This window comes from Hemibagrus wyckioides, linkage group LG03, assembly GCF_019097595.1.
Source record: "Hemibagrus wyckioides isolate EC202008001 linkage group LG03, SWU_Hwy_1.0, whole genome shotgun sequence".
NCBI lineage: Eukaryota > Metazoa > Chordata > Actinopteri > Siluriformes > Bagridae > Hemibagrus > Hemibagrus wyckioides.
This window is the reverse complement of record NC_080712.1, coordinates 24,177,675-24,196,747: the sequence shown is the minus strand read 5'-3', so window position 1 is coordinate 24,196,747 and position 19,073 is coordinate 24,177,675. Positions and strand designations below refer to the sequence as shown.

At 40.4% G+C, this 19,073-nt stretch overlaps 1 protein-coding gene across 6 annotated transcripts in view; it reads right to left on the bottom strand.

Moving 5' to 3' along the window:
* Positions 1-18,583, bottom strand: part of LOC131348291 (KH domain-containing RNA-binding protein QKI-like) — a 69,590-nt gene extending 51,007 nt beyond the window's left edge. For 2 of the 6 annotated variants that reach the window (XR_009203906.1, XM_058383131.1), the window contains exon 1: positions 17,851-18,582. Coding sequence is in view for 5 of the 6 variants with exons in the window: in XM_058383131.1 (XP_058239114.1) it covers positions 17,851-17,992 (142 nt within the window). In the remaining variant the exon portion in view is untranslated. Of the gene's footprint in view, positions 1-17,850 lie in introns of all 6 variants that reach the window. The other 4 variants (XM_058383142.1, XM_058383124.1, XM_058383134.1 and 1 more) reach the window with 2 other exon arrangements.
* Positions 18,584-19,073: the final 490 nt, after the last annotated feature.

Here is a 19,073-nt window from a genome sequence, read left to right as displayed (position 1 = left end):
GCTTTTAACAACAGACGTTGCCACAAAACAGCTTTACAGAAATGCATATGTAGATTTCAAGCCCTAATGAGCAAACCAGAGATGACAGTGGTGAGGAAAAAGCCTCTGAGCCAACAGGAGGAAGATATCTTTAGAAGAACCGCACTCAAAAGGGAACTCATCCTCTTCAGGGGAACAGCAGATAGTGGGATTATCCTGTAACAATATCTTCTACATTGACATGAGGTGTTCCAGATTTTTTTTTTAATTTCATGTGTGTACACAGAAGTGCAAAGAGCCTGACTGCAGCCATCAGGATTGTGATGCTCGAGACCAGAAATGTGTACAAAAGACAGCAGATACACTATGGACTGTGGACAAATCATCTGAGGCTGAGACTAGGCTGAGAGGTGCCACAGAAGCTGTCTGCTTTAGCACATCCTCTAGTGAACTTCAGAGGTTACACATTATTGCTGCTGCCTGGATCTACAGCAGGAAACCGCAGAACAGGCAGGAAGGATAATCACTATAATTATAGATGATCCCTTTTGTCAGTTAATGAAGGAAGCAATAAGTCTCCATTTCTTAAAACAACCCATATAATCCCTTTGGAGGACCAAAAGTGCAAGGGAGAGAGAGAGAGAGACATAGAGAGAGAGAGAGAGAGAGAGAGAGAGAAATGAGAGAGAATGCCTTGTAATAAGGTGGGAGAGATAATTAAAACCACCAGCTCTGTTAATATTTCATAAAAGACATTACGTCCTGGAATCTAGCAGCCACCATTGTGTGTTGTGTAATTCTATTACTGCAGGATGAATTCTCTGGAGCAAACCTCAGGAGCAAACGATGGAGGATGGAGAGATGTAATTACAATGTAAATAACATGTGGCCACAGACATACATCTGACACACATGCACAGCCCCATAATCCTGCTATTTCCATGACCAGTTCAATCCATATTTCATAAATCCGCTTTTATTTATGAGGGCATCGACACCTATGGATTTATGCCTCAGCTTAAATATATCATCCCGGGTTAGGTGAATGCAAATGAGAAAGCTGGGGAATAAACAATACTGAGCTTCTAGGAAAAGCTGTGCTGTAATGCATAATCAAAAGCATAGAAGGAAACCTAGAATACTAAGTGTTGCGCATCAGGCAGCCTTTTCTCATCAGATACATGGCGTGCGCTCTCTGTGTACCTTGGGTGTGCAATGTGACTAAGTACATATTATATGGCACATGTAGCTCATCTCGATAAATCCATCCAACCATCTTCTTATCCTACTCAGGGTTCCAGGAACCCGGAGACTTTCCTAAGATACACCCTGGATGGCATGCCAACCAATCACAGGGCACAATCACACACACTTGTTCAAACTATAGACAATGAAGAGGTGCCAATCATCCTACCATGCATGTCGAAACCAGGAGTACCTGGAGGATACCCCCTGAAGCATGGGGAGAACATGCAAACTCTGCATGCACACAAGGTGGAGGCGGGATATCGAACCTCCAACCCTCTCGATAAATCCCAGTCTAAAAAAGCCTTTTGATGGCTGTAAATCACAGGCACATTGTTATAAAAGACGATTTATGCTTTCTCTGTGACAACCAAGGACTTGATAGAGGTCCAATAAGGAGACGTTCCTTTGAGAGATGATAAGAAATATGACAGTTACACCAGACTGGCCACACAGTGTGAACTTGTAGGTAGCAGCACACATAAGAGATATCAATGCACCAGGGATGACTTGGTGGAGAACAAAAGAAGAAACAGCAAGTCTCTTCACTTTGCTGCTTTGAAATGTCATCTTGAATGGAACAGCATTTCAAATGCAATCCAAGTCTTGGGAGGTCTAGTTCTTCCCTCATTCCTCCTTTTCTGATTGCTGAGATAGACTGAAGTGCATAAAACAGGTGGAGGTTATTTGAGGCCCCTTATTCATTTCAGGTCCTTCAAACAACCCCAAGTTTCCTAATAACAATTCTGTATGTTGACAGATTCATTCAGCTCTATGAATACCTACTGACAATACTCTAAAAATAATTTAACCGTAAATCCACTCCACACAGACTGCTGTATCTGCATGGCACGTGCACACAGGCCTCTATTCTCCTTGGTTGCTGGCACTCGGCAGCTTGAACGCAGTGGCAGTGCTGAGGATTAGCTCACTACATGCGGCGAACAGGCTACACGGAGCCTTTCATCAGCTAGGATGTCTGTGATTGTAGAGTGTAGCCTCATTCTGCTCTCTCTCTCTCCAGCAAGACTCCAGTTATTACACTGGCACTTAGCTCCTGCTTTTTCACTGCTGCTCCCTTTCCTGATAACAGATATAAGAAATCATTCCACACCCCCAAACGAATACAAGGATGCCTTATTTTGAATGAGTGTGTAAGAGTAGAAACTTCAGAGAACAGTCATATCTTTCATAAATGAAGTAAGCTGTCAGATACTATTTGGATGGTCATTGATGCTCTGCTATGGGAAATCGAGGCTCAGAGTTTAAACAGGATCGAACAGGCTGTGTACTTAAGCTTGTTTTCTTTCTGACTGGGAGTGCTGTCCGGCGGTCAGACGAGGGCTCCAGAGTTGAGGATGATTAAACTGTCAGGGGTGATTTATGAATGACGTTATTACGGCGTTTTAAAAGCACTTTTTAGTGATTTGTCAGCTTTCTTGCTTGCCGAATTCAATCACTTTCATCACTGGCCTCAAGGGCTGGACTTGCTGCACGACTGAGCATACAGCAGCCACCTGTGCACATATGCCACTGATATCACACACACACACACAGACACACACACACACCTCTCATCTTCTGAAATAGCATCTAGACAAAGAACCACTAAGAAAAGCAACAATAACTTGATAACCTTTAGTGTACTACTTCTACAAATAGTTTTTACAAAGTTTAGATAAAAATCATAGCATTTACGATCTTTTAAAGTGATATCTTTTTCACTAATCACAAGTGTATATTCTTTATGAACCTTCATTCCTAGATTATCTGATTATCTGAAATAAAATGACCACTGACACTCACTCACGTCTATTAACAGCCAGTCCAGTAGCTGAACTAAAGCAATCAAGATTCAAGCAGAGCATTATACTGTATGTGATTACATTTAACGTACTGTTCATTTATTCAACTCATTTAAATTCATGGGCAATTTCAAGTAGCCCGTCCACTCACAGGCATGTTTTTTAGGAGCTGGGAGGAAACCCACACGGACACAGGCAGAAGTAGCTCAGTGGTTAAGTGTTGGACTACTGATTGGAAGGTCATCAGTTCACATCCTAGCCCTGCTAATCTGCTGGGCCCTTGAGCAAAGCTTTTACCCTTCAACTGCTTAGTTATAAATGAGATAAATGTAAGTTGCTCTGTCTGCCAAATGCCGTAAATGTAATGCAGGGAAACTGCACAATGACAGTAACCTGAGCACAAGATCAAGCTGGGAGCCCTGGAGCTGTGAGTTGGCGATGCTTCCCGCTGCGCCAGCATGTCACCTTTCAACTAACTGTATTGTTAGAATTATTTCAAAATTATTCAGCCGCAGACTTCCCGAGGTATCTTTGTACTAAATGCAGATTAGTAAAATAAATGTTAGTAAATGGTTTGTATCTAGAATAATATAACTGACATAAACTATATGCTATTTTAAACCATGAAGTAAACACAACCCATATTTAAAAAAAAGATTCTACAAAAGTTAGAAAAGCCATGGCACGGCACACTCTTTTATTGATAAAACACACACAGTACGCATCCAAACTAGCACACAGTCACAGACGGCCATTTAGCCTGGAATGACTTATGCTATGTTCACATATTGACTCACAGTGACAAGGTAACTGGAGATCATTCATTTTCAGTGACAGCTGGTGACTTTCCGTGACCTGAGCATCAACGATCTTTGGTGACTAAATGTGGGCGTGTCCACATAACAGAAGTTTAACTTTATACAAATATGGAGCAATTTGTTGTAGCGACTTTTGTACTAATGGCAGTTAAGACAGTTAAGAGCATGTGATCCATAGCAAAGAGCACACACTGTTTCTCATGTGAAATGAAGCATATAAATATACACTGCTGAATTTTATACATAAACGCCAAAGTTACCTCCAGAATGGTTGATTTATGATGCTAGTTGTGCCACCCACTGATAAAACCATGGCAACCAGTAGTAGGAACACCTACCGACCACTTCATTGTAGACGTCTAGAGATAAAATCGCTGTACGCGTGAACTTCGCTTTAGGCTACAAAACAACTCTCTATATAATGTAACACTATAAATTCAACTTGACATCATGCATACATCAATTTTAACAACATACACAACAAACTCATCTCCATTTTTGTTAAAAACACAAATTGTGTAGTAGGTTTTGGTTGCAGTGCCACAGCAGTAAACACACAGATTAAGCAGCCAGGGCATTTTATTTATAGATAAATTATTATTAATTAAAATTTCTTCTCATAAGGGCCTTAGGCAAGTCCTCAAAAAATAATATATTGTTATTGTTGTTTTTTAGACTACAAGTCCTTACCGAATTCACTTTTTCAGTGCTCTTCACACAATACAACAGCACTCTATCAACATTTACAATACAAGCAAACAAATTATACACAGCATATAGTGCACTCGGTGTAATGATACTAGTTGTAAGTATTTTTGAGGTTATTGTATTTTTTAATGACAAAGTGCTCTTGTCAGTAGAGAAACCGTGCTGAAGTTTTGATAAAAGACGGTTCTGATATGTGTTTTTCGGTGCTCTGATAAATAGTGCGAAAACTATTAGCTCAGAGTGCGAGGAGCTGGACGTCAATCTCCAGCCTTAATCATAACCCTTTCTCAGTCAGATGAGTTTAGATAGCCAAACCTCACAGCTGCTGCCTCAGCTGACCACATAAAGAGTGAACCAGTGATTTCTGACTCCGGGTATTATATTAATAAAACAGCTGTGGAATCTCTGGCTTTTGGCCCAGATGTAAGGAGCTCTGTATTGTGACACCACCGGATGTGAGAAGATGGAGTGTGATGAGGCCATCTTCCAAACACAAGGCTAAAGCATGCTATTACCATCACTCACTGCAGGGAAAGGTCTACATGAGTGGAGAACCTGTGAGAGAATGAATACAAAGAGGGCGGTGAGATGTAGAGAGGATAAAAGGAAGATGGATTTCTAAGGAGTTTCAGAGAGAGAGAGAGAGAGAGAGAGAGAGAGAGAGAGGCTGAGCTTTAAATGGAGAGTCAGTGAAGCAGACAGGCAGAAAATGCGAGCAAGAAAATGAAGAGAGGAAAAAGAAAAGATAGGAAGAGACAGAAAGTCTAAAATGCAGCATGGACACAGACAGTTACAATAGCATACGTACAGTATGTCTGCTGTTGAGTCCAGGCAGAGAGGAGAGGAACAAATGAGTGGATAAAGACAATCTGAGTAAAAAAAAAGATGGAAGCAGGCAAACCCACCAGCTACAAAACTACTGTCAGTCAGTGCAAATCAGAGAGGCAGGACTGGCTCGAGGAAGACAGGCGAAGAGCAGAGACAGATAGCTGAGGACGGAGTGAGAGACAGCCAGAGCTGGAGAAAGTAACACCTTTCTGTGTTTGTAATTATGCATTGCGAGTGAGAGTGCAGGTGGGGAAAGAAGGAAAGGGCACACACTCAAACCGAGATGCCATCTGGGCCTGTACTGGCTGCAGACCAGTAATGTTGCCCAGACCTGCAAGACTACCTGCTGCTTCACCACACATACCTACAGACACGCATGGCTGCACAGACACGCACACATACTATCATATCCTGCAAACCCTATCATGTGAAAAAAGTGCACCTGCTTGGTAAACAAATGTTAAGAGAGAGCCTAGAATAGCTCCCAGTGCAAATGGACATGGCTTGGAAAACTAGGTTCAGGCAGATGGAAGAGATATTTACTGACAGTCATGATCACAAGTAATAGATCCTGTTCGGGCTTGCCCATAGTAATCAAAATCCTTCTCATTCTTCCTGGAATTATTAGTATTATTAAGCTCTGTCCTTTATAATCACCTCAGCTTATTAGCAAACTCTATAAAAGAAATGCTCGTCTTGCTACAATGACTAATAATGAACAATTCTGAAAGTATTCCAAGAAACCATGTTCAAAAGAGGCAAATCAAACTGAAAGACTGAGGAAAGTGCAAATCACCGCTACTGGCTAGTAAAGCAAACACCTATTTTTGTGTTGAATGAAGAAACTTGAGTTCTGGACTGGTCACCCGCACTGGGTCTTTCATGTCATTGGGGGAAACTGTTTCTCAGCACTGTAAATAAACAATGAGTCAACGCTTAGCATTTGGATAGCTTCGTGCTGGATATAGAATCTGACTAATGAGGGTTAACTGCTGCACCATGTGGTGTGAGCAAGTGCGTATGCTCCATTTCAGGAAACTCAACTGGCATAAACGTGTGCATGTACTATAAAAGGGACAATAATGAAAGGATGAGTACTGCATGTCTCATGTCACACGCCTGTGGAAGAACTAAGATCGAGGTGTTGAAGGAAGGAAGGAAGGCGTGACAAAAGGAGGTGGATGTTGCTTCTCTCAGGAGAGGGAAAAGACGCTCTCTCTAAGAATCCTCCGGAATGCAATGACGCCACAAAGATCTTATCATGTAAATGAGAGAGAAGAGGAGGAAGAGGGGAGGAAGGTGGTACAGGCTTCCTGCATGACTGGTTTTGGCAAAGACTCACTTCAATTAGCTCTGTGTGCTACAGCGGAGAGCAGGCGCTGGTGCTTTGCTGTGTCTCTAAAAGCATGAAGTACACTTTCCCTGCGGCCTGCACAGATGGATGACAACAGCATGGCTGTGTGCAGAGTCATCAGAGACAGTCATGCAGAGACGGTATTTCCAGAATTGTATGGAACTAGCAGCTTCTAGACTTCTTTTTAAATAACACCAGGCTAAAAAAATGTCAGATTAATCTGCAATTACATACAAAAACACTCCTGATTTGCGCTAGGTGAGTAAACCTAGGTGAATGATTTTTCATCGGCTGTGTGTAATGATCTGTATTGAAGGTTCATTCTCATCAGTACATCTCATCTGTGTGTATGGAGAATATTAAAAGGCAAATTTATTATGTGCTCTGTGTGTGTGTGTGTGTGTGTGTGAGCATCTAAATCTTGGGCTGCTCTTCCTTTCAACACTTGCTGCCTCAGGGGGTGGTGACACAAAAGAAATGATGATTCTCAGTGGTTAGGTTCCAATATGCACCAGGAGATGCATCGCGCTGGGCAACACACTGAGGACAGCATATGGGCCACTCTCTCACTGAAGAGTGTACAGCATCAAACGCCCCCCAGCTCTACTGTAGGACTCCCTCAACTCTACTAGCACAGCACGAATCAATCCACACACACACACACACACACACACACACACGGTGGAACAGTAAATGAATGGCATAACAATATGAGGCTTGGTTAAATCCTGTCACGTGAGAAGACACTAATACAGTGATGAAGCCCAGGACAAATAAGATCCATGTGTCCATGAACACAGCACTGAGTGAGACAACAGAAGATAAATTTACACAGTCAAAGGATATTGCTGTGCCAACTGGAATTACCTCTAGAGTGAATTAATAAAGGTACAACTCATCTCATATCAGCCACATCTCATCATATCACAAAACTTTTCTTTGGTGAATCAAAGGCCCAGGACTGAAGAGCCGAGTACATTCCCACTACACTCTGGATTAGTTTAGTCCAGATCAGGCCATGGGTTTAATTGCATTGCACTTCAAGCCTCTAAGGGGTTAATAGTTTAATGCTGCAGAATGAGCGGTCGTGTATGTCGCATGCCTTCAGAATGGAAGGTCATATTTGAGCTTGCCAAATGATTGATGGGCTCCCGAGCGCCCTTTGATCCTTTACTAAAAGCCGCATTCAGTCCTAAATCAGTATGTAGCTTTAAAAGACTGGCACAAATTAAATGAACCAGGAGTCTGCACCCTTCATGAGGTCTGACTAATCAAGAGCAATTATGGCATAAGTGTCATGAATCTATTAATGAGGAAATTTTTTTGGCTGGAAAGTGACGTTCTGTAAAAACTTGAGAGCGCCATTAGCCTTTAACAAAGAATTAAAGTGCACATTTGGCCTATAAGGGGTAGGCGCTAAATCATACTAAGGAGGTGAAAAATCGATCATTACTCAGGGACGGCTGGGTGGCTTTTTATCTGTATTAAGCACATGAGTCTAATGGATGGCACATTAGGTGGTACCTTCGGAGTGTCCTTTAAAAAGCGGCGGCCTGGGCCAGAGCCTGGAACATTTGAAAATCATTTAGGAGATGGGAGATCTAATTAAATGTCTCTCCTGCACCTTGAACTTTGCGCTGCTGATGAAGGTAAACACATCAATCTCTTTTTGTTCCTCAAGCAACAACAATCTTCAAATCCGCCCAAGCGTTAACTTACTATCTGGAGCGAGAAGAAAAATAGCCCGTAGACAAAGAGCAGCCGGGCTCGCAGCAAGACCAACATGCTGACATAGTTGTTGGACACGAGGGATGATAAGAGATAAGCTGTTTGTCCACAGTATGAAAGGTTTCTGGCAATATTCACTGCAAATATAAGACTGTACTAAGGCTGTTTATCTGGATACAGATTACGCTTTAGCCCAGAATATATCTGCGATTTAGACTCATTTAGATATGAATTAGAGGATTCTAAATCTGGAAAACTGTCTAATGCATCAAAAATAAGTATGTAGCTGATAATTAATAAAAGCTTTAGCATAAATGATCTCGGGTGGACATTAAAATATGAATAATTTAAGGCAAGTAGGACGTCTTTTAATGGAGAAAATGTATGAACGGAGGTGGCCATGAGATCAAGAGCACCTATTATGAACATGCCCATATGCTGCGGTTTCGGCTATGCACTTATGTTTAAATTAATACGGCACTTTTTTGAATCGGTAGACTCTATTCACAGTCTCCTTGGAGTCTGTGCCGCTCTCTTTGAGCGAGTCGTGCTCTGCCACCGGGGCCTAAAGACTTACTCAGCAGTCTGTGCCGAAACCGTTTCAATTATATGGAGTGCTTTTAAAATGAGAGCTGTGAATGCATTACATGGCTTGACGTTGATATATTCGCTAATAATGACAGCATCACAGGAAGCCAGCCATAATAATCTGCAATAATATATGGCGTGGCTAATATAAGAGGAAATGGGGAGAGAGGGGAAAATAACGTGACTGATTTTCAGTTTAAAAACACCTGTGTCTTGTTTGTGAAAATAACAGTGACACATGGCTTCATGGCATCCTGACCCCGTGACCTCCGTGCCATGCCTGTCACCGATTTACACAAGTCCTGCAGGATGAGCATCTGTGTGTGTGTGTGTGAGTTTGTGTGTGTGCACGCATGTATGTTTGGCTGTGCTTCCTCTTTCTGTTTAGGTTCGTCTGCCACTGAGAGGGATAATCTTAAAGTCCGGATATTCATACCGAAGATCTGTGACCATATGACCTTGAGAACTTTAGAAAGTCCAACAAAGCATTTCTCAGAATATTAGTACAAAAACAGTGAGAAAATCTGAACGATGGAACAAGCCAACATATCTGATTGCAACTTTGCATTTTCACATATGACATAATGCCATATAATGTGATAATAACAAACTACTGTATTATTTCATCTTCATTGTAAAGCATTATTTCAATCTTCTTTAATACCCGGTTTCAGAAAACTTTGTCCAGAACTATTATTAGAACCTTATTTTTTAAGATCATCATGTTCATCACTTATTGTTTCATAACGTAATTTCAAAATAGTACTTTAAAAGATTCCACACACAATGACACCATTAATTATCTAAAAGAGTATTTTAGTGCCCTATTGTGTTAATATCAACCATGGGAAAAGGTTAAGCAGCTATTGTTATAAATTAGCATAGCATAATATTCCACCCAATAGCATGAAACCTATACGATCAAAGGAAAAGCTTCTCTAGGTTTTGTATTCCTTCTGGACATGGTCGCATTAAACTATTTCACAGCTGATTAACGATAGAGACCTATCAGCCACAGGTGGTGTTTGATATGAAATTTCACCCTTTCTTTCCACTTTCTATTTAACTTATATGATGTGATTCTAAAGTGCTGCTACTGTTGTGTTGTCTCTATTCCATCCATACGTCCATTCTCTACACCAGTTGTCCTACTGGGAACATAGAACCAATCCAGGAGCACAAGGCAGGGCACAACATGGACAGGATGCCAGTCTATCACAGAGCACACACTCTCACGCACCACGGACAATTTAGAGATGTCAATCAGCCTAAGTGCAAGTCTCTGAACTGGGAAAAGACACTGGAGGTACCAGGAGGAAACCCCCGAAGCATGGGGAGAACATGCAAGCACATGGTGGAGACAGGAATCAAACCCTTCTCTTAATTTACCACCAAAGTGTAATTCTGTAAAAACAAAATACACCACACATGGGAGTTTAACACGTAAAGTGGAATAATCCTGTCTTCTCTGGTGTCCTGGGTTGTTCTTTATGTGAAACTTCTAGCCCTGTAACACTCCTATTTCTTCTTTTTAATGGTACAAAGTGAGAAGGATAGCAGTGAGCTCCAGAATGGATAACTACGGGCAACGTTTCATCTAGGGACAGCATCCAAGTTAATTCAGTATAAATCGACTTTGACCCCGCCGAAACCCCTGTGAATTAATTAATTGCTCCAATTAAGTGATGAATACAACCACTTAGACTAATTGTTCGAGCCTCTTAGGTCCCTGTGGGACCACTAGAAAGCTTTAGAGAGGAGACTACACCAACGATTCCCATAATTCTTATCACTTTACCTTGCCTTTTAGAAGGTGAAAGTCATCAGAATCATGACTCTCAGCAAGATTGTCAGTCCATGGCCGAACTTTCCTTCTATCTAAATCTATTAATGCGATCAATGAGCCCTGTTAGACAGCTTATTCTGTCGGGTTGGTGATAGAGTAACTTTAATAGCAGGAGTGGTACTAATTTAAACAGGGCTGCAATGACTAATCAACAAAATCAGTCAAACATGATAATTAAAAAAAAAGTTGCCAACAAAGATCATTATAGATTAGCGTGTTTATTATTAATTACTGTGTTATGAAGCATGCTGTGGTGCACGCTACGTCACTTCACTCACACCGGCATGTTAAACCCTCCTGTAAATTATATGAACTCTTAACATTACACTATGTTGTTGGTCTGAAGACAGAATTTGTGTCTCCATGTGAATAATATTTCAATCAGTAATCATTCGTTTGTGAGAGTCTGAGAAGCAATGTAAGGATGATGTAAGCTGAATCACGCTTATTATCCATCGTGCATTATTTTGACTTGTTTTCTAGATGAAAACAACATTTAAAAGCTCTCCTGCCTTATCAGAAAACATTATCTCATGCTCCTTTGTCGATTGGATAAACATGACTCAAGTGAATGATTAGTGAACATTTCTCACTTCAAAAACACAACTCATGTCAGGGAGCATGTGCACTATGTAGGGCTGCCTCGTAGTCTAGCATCTCCTAGCATACACAATATTTCATTTTTAATTAAGATTGTATCAAGTCATGAAGTCGCCATCTTGCATTCAGTTCGAAGTTGATCTCCCCCAAAAAATCAATAAAAAATAAAAGCCAATCCCAAATCTTTTTATTCAGTGCTACACATAAAAGATGCGTTGCCTCATGCACACATTGCAAGCAAAATTAATTTGAGATATACACATATCTAAGTATAAATCATAGAAATACACATATCTGAGTATTTCATTCAGCAAGACAGCTATTTGATATTTGTTATTCCTTTTTTCTGAATCTGTCTAGTCACGTTTGAATAAATCACGGTTTAAAAGGCAGCTACAACATACAGTAAACTTGGAAAATATGTACTTGCATTACTGTGGGTGTCTCGTTCCATTCATAAAGCACTAGTATTCTCAAGCTGTCACAGATTATCTGATTTATGTCAGTACTGAGGACAATAACAGGTTAATTTGTTAATAGCTGATTTATGTCAGTACTGAGGGCAGTAATATGTTAATGTACTGCAGTTATTGAGCTGTTATTTACAGTAATTAGGCCTAGTTCTGTTGTAGAACTATTCATTAAAATGGAGGAAAGAAATTTTTTAAATACACATTTTTGGTAACTATAAATATTTTTAAGATATTTTTAAAACAGTTTAACAATTTATTAAAAAAAAAAAAACAATCAACAGATTTCCACATATAAACTCACTATCATGATCAAAATAATAATAAATTGCAAAATATGACACCCTAGCAATTTATAATATCTTGAATTTAGTCAAATATATCCATTAATTCTATTTTTAAGATTACAATAAGGCTATTTAGCCTAATTCTAGGCAAATCTTACAGTTTTTTAGGTTTTAATGTTGTTATTCTGTCTAGATTATTTTGCTTCTTTTAAGAAATTAATGCTGGCAAAATAGTCTGTGAATAGGAAATGTAAATCTTACAATTAATTAAATCTCTAGAAATTTATTGTAATCTTATACAGTGGATAAAAATAGGTTAAAGATATTTAGACTCAGTAAGATGTCTTTGCAGTGCAGACTCAGAGCAGTGATTAAACAGATACTTTCTTGATGACACATTTGATTTGGCTTAAACACTAGACCCTAGATCTAGATCAGGTATCATCAGGTGGACTGTGTTACAGAGGCAGACCCAGTAAAATATATATAAATCAATCAAAACAAGAGCCATTAAATGTAAGCAAAACAATGGCTATAGCTCAGTGACTCCAGTAGTCTAACATGAACAGGCATGGCTTCTGATTTTGTTTATTATTTGGCTGAAGGCAGCTCATTGGACCAGAGATTCACTACAGGGCGAGAGAGACAGTAAAGTGAGAAAATGATGAGTTTTTACAAACTTTCATTGATTTTCTTTCTTCTTCATTTTATTTACCTTCTCTGGTTTTGCGCCTGAGCTCAGGGTACTGTTTATGTGTTCTCGTAATGTTTGTATGAGTTTCCTGTGGGTTCTTATGGTTTCTTCCCTGTGTCCAGTCTGGCTACACTAAATTGTCACTGGGTGTGTAAATGTGTGTGTGCATGCTGCTCTGAAATGGACTGGTATCTCATTAGGGGCATGTTCCTACTCCCCCTACCACATCTACTACAAACCCACCCCTCTGACCCATCCACCCAGTCCCAGACACACTCACACACACACACACACACACATATACAGACAGTGTGTGTTAACTGGTCTCCAGATTCAGTCGCCCTGTCCAGTATAATTCAGTTACTGAATGAATGAATGAATAAATGAATGAATAGACAGAGAAGTACGTGTTTATGCTCCCCATGTCAAATTCTCCTCTGTCAGAGTGTATAACATATAAAAATGTAAATTCCATTCAATTCAATTTTATTTTATTTCTTTTGAGCTTTTAAAAAATGGACACTCTGACACAGCAGCACTACAGAAATATCTAAACTCTGGATATACATTTTAAATGTATAAATGTATCCCTAGAGAGCAAGCCAGAGGCTTATCAGTTGCAGTCTAAAGCCATCATCATGTTTTCTAAGTGGAACCATCCACAGTAATCTCATGAATCTTTAGGCTATTACAACCAAACCATATCCGAAAATTTACTAATTTTAGTCCAATGCTCCTGCACTAGACATTGTACACACTCTATCACCATTAGGAGTACAAAACCAGAAAATTAGGACTTTAGAGTAGTTTTTAGAATAGCTTCACAACACAGGACATTTTTAATTTGTAATTGTGAGCTGAGATTTCTGGTAATTTAGTTAAGGTTAGTTAAGTAGAAATAATTTAGAGAGCAGAGATTTATTACACAAGCTGCACTGAACTATTGAGTCTCATGCTGGCTCAGAGCCACAAATACACTTCCTATTATAATTTTTGCGACTGTGGCAGTACCTCTGTTCGCTTCTACTCTGCATTCTAGGTGCTGCACTGCAGGGCAGCGGGTGCTCTCTTGATTAAATTCATCACCTTTATTATGGTGCAAAATGCACAGCTCGGCATGGCTGACTGCTCCTGTTGCTCATTGAGGGCATTCATCTGCACTAACGGGGGACCAGGAGTTTACGCTTGGACTGTGTATTGGCCTACACACATCATGTCTGCTCCACATGACTGCGCAGCTCACAGCTAATGTGGCAGGGCCGGTCGCAGCGCTCACATCTAACCTGCACAACTTTAGTACATAACAATCACACATTTTTGAAATGATACATGCAGCGTAGTGACATGTATAAAGACTCCGCACTGGGGCCAGTGGAGTCAGGAATTTAGATCCCTGCTAATCATCCGAAGGCTAAAGGTTCGAACTCCTGTAACAGCCATGAGGAAATAATAGTGTGTTATCAATAGAGAGATTACATCAGTTGGTAGAAACAGGGTCGGTAAACAAGATGCTCCTGAGCTACAGCTTCTCGTTTTCTATGATATTACCAATGGGACTAGAATGAAGAACACAACACACACACACACACATGTTCACACACAGAATATTACAATTCTGCACCCACCACAGGGGATATCACATAAACCGTTCATGCACTGTTTGCAAACTGCTCGCTGTCCCGGTTATGATGCCAATGATTTTTTCAAGATACTCTGTTTTCTGTTTTCATCCTGCACTTTTCACAGATTTAGAATAACCGACCCCAGCAGAAAACCACAACCCAGAGCCTTATGTATGATCATTGTAGCGAGTAGGCCCAAGCTGTGGATGATAATTGACACTCGCTCGCTCCTACAAAGGTGGAATAATGCTGAACTGGGCAAAAAAGCGGTGATTTAGCCTCAGTGTTAGTGATAGCACCGCAACACCGGCACCGCTACCGAGATAGATGGTGGGTATATATATGTGGAAATACCCTGGCCATTAGAGCTTTTCCCACCTTCTGTAATATTTGTGGAAGAGTGATGGCTTTTTGCCCCCCCCCTTTCCAAAAAAGAACAGAGAGTGCTGGAGAAGGTGATGTGCCAAGACTTGCCAAGAAAAAAGTTTTCATTTGCTTAGCATTTTGTAACCGCGGAGATGTTGAAAATCCCATTCGCTGCATTGACAAATGTCTTTGTTCTCTTTGTCCCCCGATTCACGTACGCATTTATAACGGCGGTGCATTATTCATTGTATTTTAATCATGATTGCAATTTTTTACTTCCTCAAATAAGTAATCATAATAGACTATGACACTGATGAGCTACGCTAGACCTACCTTGCAGAAATTGAGACTCACGCAGTAATCATTTGTATATATACATATATATATATATATGTATATGTATTATATATATATATATATATATATATATATATATATATATATATATATTAGATAATAATTATATGGTCAAATATAAAATTATACAATATAAATATTTATTGTGGCTATAATTTTAGAAATCTTGCTGCTCTGTGTGGTGTGGTGTGGTGGTATGACGTGGTGTGTTCATGTTTGGGGCTCAGGGTTCTGTGAGGTCCAGGTTTTGTGTTGGAAGTGAAACTGATGTCTCAGTCTCCTCACATAAACACACCACTCACTCACTGTCAACTATGCAATCTGGGCCTATCACACACACACACACACACACACCATCAACTAACTAAAAACTGGCCAGTGATCGCTCAGCAGTTACACAGGGCTGAGATTTCCACTCTCTGAACCTCCACTTTCCTTCTGCTGGACTGTTGAATGATGACTGACATCAAATTCAAATCTTTTTTAAAACTTTTCTGTTTGGCTGTGAATGTGTAGAATTTGCTCATTTTATTTCTTTTTATCACAATAGGCGATGAGAATGCAGCAATAATGTGCCTAAGAAAAGAGGACAATGCATTACTCCCCATGCGTGTTTTGTACTTGAAAGGACACAAGTGGATTATGGCTTAGTTTGGAAAGGCAAGGGGCCACTCATGAACTATAGGCTTAGAGACATTCCAGCTTTATGGAACATTTAATTGCATTGACATACCTCTTTTTCTCTCTAAAGCACAAGACGAAAATTATTAATAAAGCAAAAAGAAACTCGGAGAAACACAGTTTTTGCACCAGCAAACGAGTCACTTTTTTGCCAATTCAGTTATACAGTGAAAAGACATGTCATACTTTTCGGGAGAGGCACCGTCTGACAGCTAAAACACACTTGTAAACAATTTTGAGTTTTCTTAACTTTGTAAGTGACACAGAACACCTTAAGCATCTCAGCAGGAGTTACTAGGGTAGCACGTAGACGGACCACAAAATTTATTTCATAGACTATTATTCAAGAGGACACTCGGATAAGACAGGCATGTTATTTTGATTTAAGGTATGCTATTGATGACACGAACTCAGCATTCCGGATCTCTAGCAATTGTTCTCTTGCATCTCATTTTTTTCCCCCTCCGATTTTATTTCCCATAAAGACATGTGGCCTGATGCACCATAAAACATTTACAGTCAGTCTGCAAGAAGAAAAGACTATGCTTGGACAAGTGATATATAAACCACATTAACTACTGCATAAAGTCGACAGCAGAGAAAAGGATGAAAGACTTCAGTAAAGGATTGGAAAGGAGCCCCTTGGTGCATTGCTACTCCAAATTACCGGCAGTTAAACACTGTCAGTTTGCCAGCAATTCCCATGACAGTTTCCAGCACATTCAGTGTTCAAAAACAGTCAAATTTACTATAAACTAAACTGGCCAATTTAATGCTAGGCTGCTGTCACAAGATGTAAGAAGTACTATTTGTTTTTAGTCCAATATAATTAAGAATAAAGAAAAAACGATAAGAAAAAATTGTAGCACTGACAGCGTGCAAAGTGGAGTCTGTTCTGTCTCTTTATAATACGACAAAATTGACTTCAGGATGCTTTGTTAAACAACTTTTTCTCTTTTAATTAAAATATTGTTTGCTTCATCCCAGTATTACACTGCTGGAGTATAAATCTACCTTTAGATACGTGATTAATATATAGCCTGTAAGACCATCAAGATCAGTGATACGGGTTAAATAAATATGCGTTCACTGCAATTAGACACATCTAAACTACAGCAGGTGCCATTTAAACAGGTTGAAAATCCTAGGAGAAAATACATATAGTGATGATTTGGGGAGCAATTTTTTCCAAAAGGCATCACAGTGCCAATAGGATCGTGATATAATGAACAGGGCTGCTTTTCACTGTGCACTTTAACACTTTATGTGATCCCAAGACTGTGTTCTGTATTCTCCTCTCAGTAATTTATTCACTTTTACAAAACTAAATCAACATCTGTGATGTTTAATAAACTCTTATGGTACTATAGCTATATACCATGATGAAGGCATGCTTTAGAAGGCGATATGAAACACATTTTGATTTTTTTTTTCTGTTTTGATAAATGTCATACATCTCTGTATAAGTGCACTGTGCAGGGTATTGTCTAAATCATGTGTACGTTTTGGATACAGCTTGCTTGTTTTCATGCGGTTTTGAGCTGCACTCCACAGGTTCTGCTTGACTTTACCGTCAGGCTGAGAGGAGATAACGGGTCACTGCGAGCACAAACTTGAGAAGGAATTTTAGTGCAATAACAAGCTGACCAAAAACCTCGGATCATGGATTTGTACAAAATAGCGAAATTACGCAGAAACGGTGGATGGCACCAAAAGGCACGAATGACAGGTGGCTGGATACATGAGCGCGTATAACCATCGGCGTCCTTACAACGACTCGGACACACACACACACACACACTCCTTGACTGTGATATTTTCCCCCACTAGTCTTCATACATGTGTGGCTAAACCCGCATCGCTGACATCGTTACCTTCGTCGAGGAGGCGCTCGAGGTGGTTGAAGATGCCGCAGAAGTTGGGCAGGCTGCTCATCAGCTTCTTGTCGTTCATGAGCTGCATGAGATAGTCTGGGCTCGGCTTCGGCTTCTCCTTCGTTTCCATTTCCCCCACCATATTCCAAGAAATCACAGCCGAGGCCCCAGGATACACCGCAAACCAAACAGCGTATAAATATTAAATAGAGTAGAAAAGAAGCGCTGAAGAAGAGCAAGTGTTCGTCGCACTTCTGGAGACTCGCGTGCTGAGGAAAAGCTGCTGCTTCCTGTCACTGCTGCAGTTATTTTACTCGATAACAACGACTATTATTCTGCTGGCAAAAAAAAAAATCTAATGAAATTATACAAAAATAAAAACGTACACGAGGGCACAGAGGTAGGCCGATCTAGTTTTCTTTTTTAGTTTCGCTCGATAAATTCCACAAGTTACTCGGAAAAGAAAGGCAACTCCCGGCCGCGCTGCGCTCTGCTGAGATTTCAGCCGATTTGTCCTTTACTTCCTTTTTTGAGTGACCCTCAATCCGAGTCCCCCACGGCTTCCTGTTCGTAACGTGTGTGTGTGTGTGTGTGTGTAATGTGTCTAGTTCCTCCTGTCTCTCTGTCTTGCTCGCAATAACGGAGCTTCTTCACCGGGACTGGCGCGCGCTCTTCTGTCAGCGTTCAGCTCCGTCTGCGCCGCCCGAACTCGCCAGCATGGTCACGTGACCGCGCCGCACGTCCGCGTCCCTCCGGCCCGAAAGAACGCGCGCTCCCGAGCCGAGGGTGGGAAGATTTGACGCGCTCGCGCACACACACACACGCGCGCGCGCACACACACACACACACACAGTGACTCCGTTTATCATATTACACGTATTACATGATAACAAGATGTCTCTTATTCAAACCAGACAATCATGACTGATCATTATTATCATCAGTTACATTCTTTGTATAAATATATGTAGAGGGTAATATAATCACATTTACTATATATGCGCCGGCAAACACATAGGCAGTTATTAAATGAGTACTTGCGAAATGCAAGTCTTCTCATATAAAGTTGTGTCTTTTTTATAGAGATACTTTAGGTTACACGTGGTCAATAGCCGGACCTTAGTGGGTGAAGCTACTTTAAGAGTTAGTCATACAGTCACATGGGTTATAGCTAAGTCGTCTACAGTAGATCTAATAATTGCACCACATGCCTAAACATGCCA